We start from the raw sequence: 2554 nt of genomic DNA, 5'->3' as shown, positions 1-2554 counted from the left end.
TCAATGTAACTAAGTCAAGTCTATGGTTATAATCCTCACCGTCCCAAACCAGTTGCCCAACAACTCACTTTTTTTTCTTATATGTATTTTCCTGGTGCTTCTACAGTTTCTTCCACTTGGCACTTGCAACAGGATAATAGTGCTTGCCTACTCGATCGTAGTCCTATCAAAGTCAAATAACATGACTCCCACTCTCTCACTTATCTCTTCTTTCTCTCTCTCATCAATGAATGCTGAGTAGGACCCGCTCTCCTCAAAAAGTCCTTCCCATAACTCATAACAAACGCACACCTCCACTCCGCATCACTCTCCCCTCCTCTCTCCTCTTTTCCAAAATAATAAAAAAATTTCCACTCTTTTTTGTCTCTCTCTCTCTCTCTCTCTCTACAATCAACCCATGGAAAACTACTCCTTCACTTCGTACCCTGACTCCGGCGACTCCTCGCCGCGCTCGCGCGAAATCGATTTCGAGAATCCGCCGCCGTGGGACGATCAGCCTCAGCAGAACTACAAAGCGAAGTTCATGTGTAGCTATGGCGGCAAGATCCACCCTCGTCCTCACGACAATCAGCTGTCTTACATCGGCGGCGAGACTAAGATTCTCGCCGTCGATCGTACCGTCAAGTTCAACTCCTTCATTTCCAAGCTCTCCGGTATCTGCGCCGGCGGCGCCGATTGCGAAGTGTCGTTCAAGTACCAGCTCCCCGGCGAAGACCTCGATGCTTTGATTTCTGTCACCAACGACGATGACCTGGAGCACATGATGCACGAGTACGACCGTCTCTACCGTGCTTCTGCTAAGCCCGCGCGAATGAGGCTCTTTCTGTTTCAGGGTCCGAGTCAATCGGGTTCCGGACCCGAAACTCCGAAATCGGACCGTGAACGCTTCGTGGATGCTTTGAATTCGGGTCCGACTGAGCCTCCGAAGGCTCCGACGCCTAACAACGTCGATTTCTTGTTCGGTTTGGACAAAGGAGTCCCTCCGCCGCCACAAGCGGCTGTGAAGTTCCAAGATTCTGTTCCGGAACCCGTGATCCCGCCGGTTCCTGAATTTCCCACCCGTGTCGTCGGGTCGGATCCGGTTATGAACCCGGTTGAGATCCACAGGCAATTGCAGGAATTCCAGAGGTTACAAATCAATGAACACGAAGCGGCTATGTATAGAAGAAAAAGCGACGAAAACGTCGTCGGGCCTTACGCCGGAGATTACTACGTTCACAAGGTACCGGAAAAAGCTCCTCCGGTAACCGGACCTCCTAACGCCGGGTTTTGGCCAGAAAAACAATTCGCCGGTGGCGGTTTCCAAACGAGTGCACCGGAACAACAGATGTACATGATTCCAACTCCTGGTACAGTTTACCACGCTGCACCAATGGTCCGACCGGCAACCGGACCAACCACTCAAGGGTACTACCACAACATGCAGCGTGTTCCCAACGACGTTTACCGGGAGCAGCCGGTTTACAATATGGTCCCACAACAACAACACTCCCAGCCGCCGCCGCCGCCGCAGCAGCAGCAGCAGCTGCCACCGATGTCAGCTTCGCCACAACCCGTTTTGCCGCCACAGCCGCCGAAAATGGTGGCTTACACGGAGGGGTTCGGAGTCATGCGACCGGGTGGCGGTGGTGGAATGGGGGCCGTGGAAGCGGGTGGAGGCTACGCGCCGATGGTGACGGCAGCATACGACGGTGCAGTGGGGAGGCAAGTTTATTATACGCCGTATCAGGGTGTCGGCACGGCGGTTAGTGGTGATATGAGGGCAGCTGGGGCGTTGGGTCAAGACGGTAATAAGGTAGTTAACAAGGTTTCACAAGCTTCCGTGTGAGTATGATAATAATATAGTTTACAATCAAAAATTGGAGTATATATAATTACTATAATTTCAATATTTAAGTTAATTCTGTGTTTATTTGTTTTGGGTATTTAATATATGATGATTTGTATACACTAATGGAGATGGGAATGAGTTTTTTAGTGTATTATTATTGGCCTCTTTCTTTCTCTTTGAATGATAATTAGTCATTATTTGTTGGGATAATAATGGCGAAACTAAGATTTGTTGAAAATTCGAAAGAATTAGCATTAGGTTGCATTTTTACAACTTAATATTAATTCCGGAATAAAAAATGGTTACAAAAACTATTTTCCACTAAGAATTGATATGGGTGTTTTAGTCTGACAATGAAGAACATAATTATCAAAAATTGATGTCATAGATTAAAATTCTGTTATTTAAACTTTCGAGTATAATGATTTTCTTGTGTATGTATATTCTATAATTTTGGTGCCCATTTTTCTGGTTTACTAATAGGTTTTGGAATTGCAAACCATGTGGACCTAAGAGTTTGTATGGTGGGTGCGGCCATGATTTTGGAATTGTATGTATATCTGCTAGTAATTATTTATAAATATAGGTTGCCAACAAAAAGAAAATTATAAATATGTATAAGAGACATTTCTGTAATTATCCGTCTAAAAAAAAAATAAAGAAAAAGAAGAAGAAGACATTTGTGTCATTATCCAATATATTCATTACAACCTACCCGGCTTT

General features: G+C 45.7%; 1 protein-coding gene across 1 annotated transcript; it reads left to right on the top strand.

Annotated features, from left to right (window-relative positions):
• Nucleotides 1–215: 215 nt before the first annotated feature.
• On the top strand, nucleotides 216–1985 carry LOC112034101 (uncharacterized). The gene has a single exon (XM_024066882.2). It carries the CDS (start codon nucleotides 398–400, stop codon nucleotides 1826–1828), a length of 1431 nt encoding a protein of 476 aa, XP_023922650.1. The 5' UTR covers nucleotides 216–397; the 3' UTR covers nucleotides 1829–1985.
• The last annotated feature ends 569 nt before the right edge of the window (nucleotides 1986–2554 follow it).

This window comes from Quercus suber, unplaced genomic scaffold, assembly GCF_002906115.3.
Source record: "Quercus suber isolate HL8 unplaced genomic scaffold, Cork oak 2.0 scaffold_527, whole genome shotgun sequence".
Taxonomy (NCBI): domain Eukaryota; kingdom Viridiplantae; phylum Streptophyta; class Magnoliopsida; order Fagales; family Fagaceae; genus Quercus; species Quercus suber.
The sequence above is the reverse complement of the archived record's forward strand: the minus strand, read 5'-3'. Positions and strand labels throughout refer to the sequence as shown.

Bases quoted from the DNA above. Each gene is read 5' to 3' on its own strand.
- LOC112034101 (XM_024066882.2), top strand. From the start codon at position 398: ATGGAAAACTACTCCTTCACTTCGTACCCTGACTCCGGCGACTCCTCG.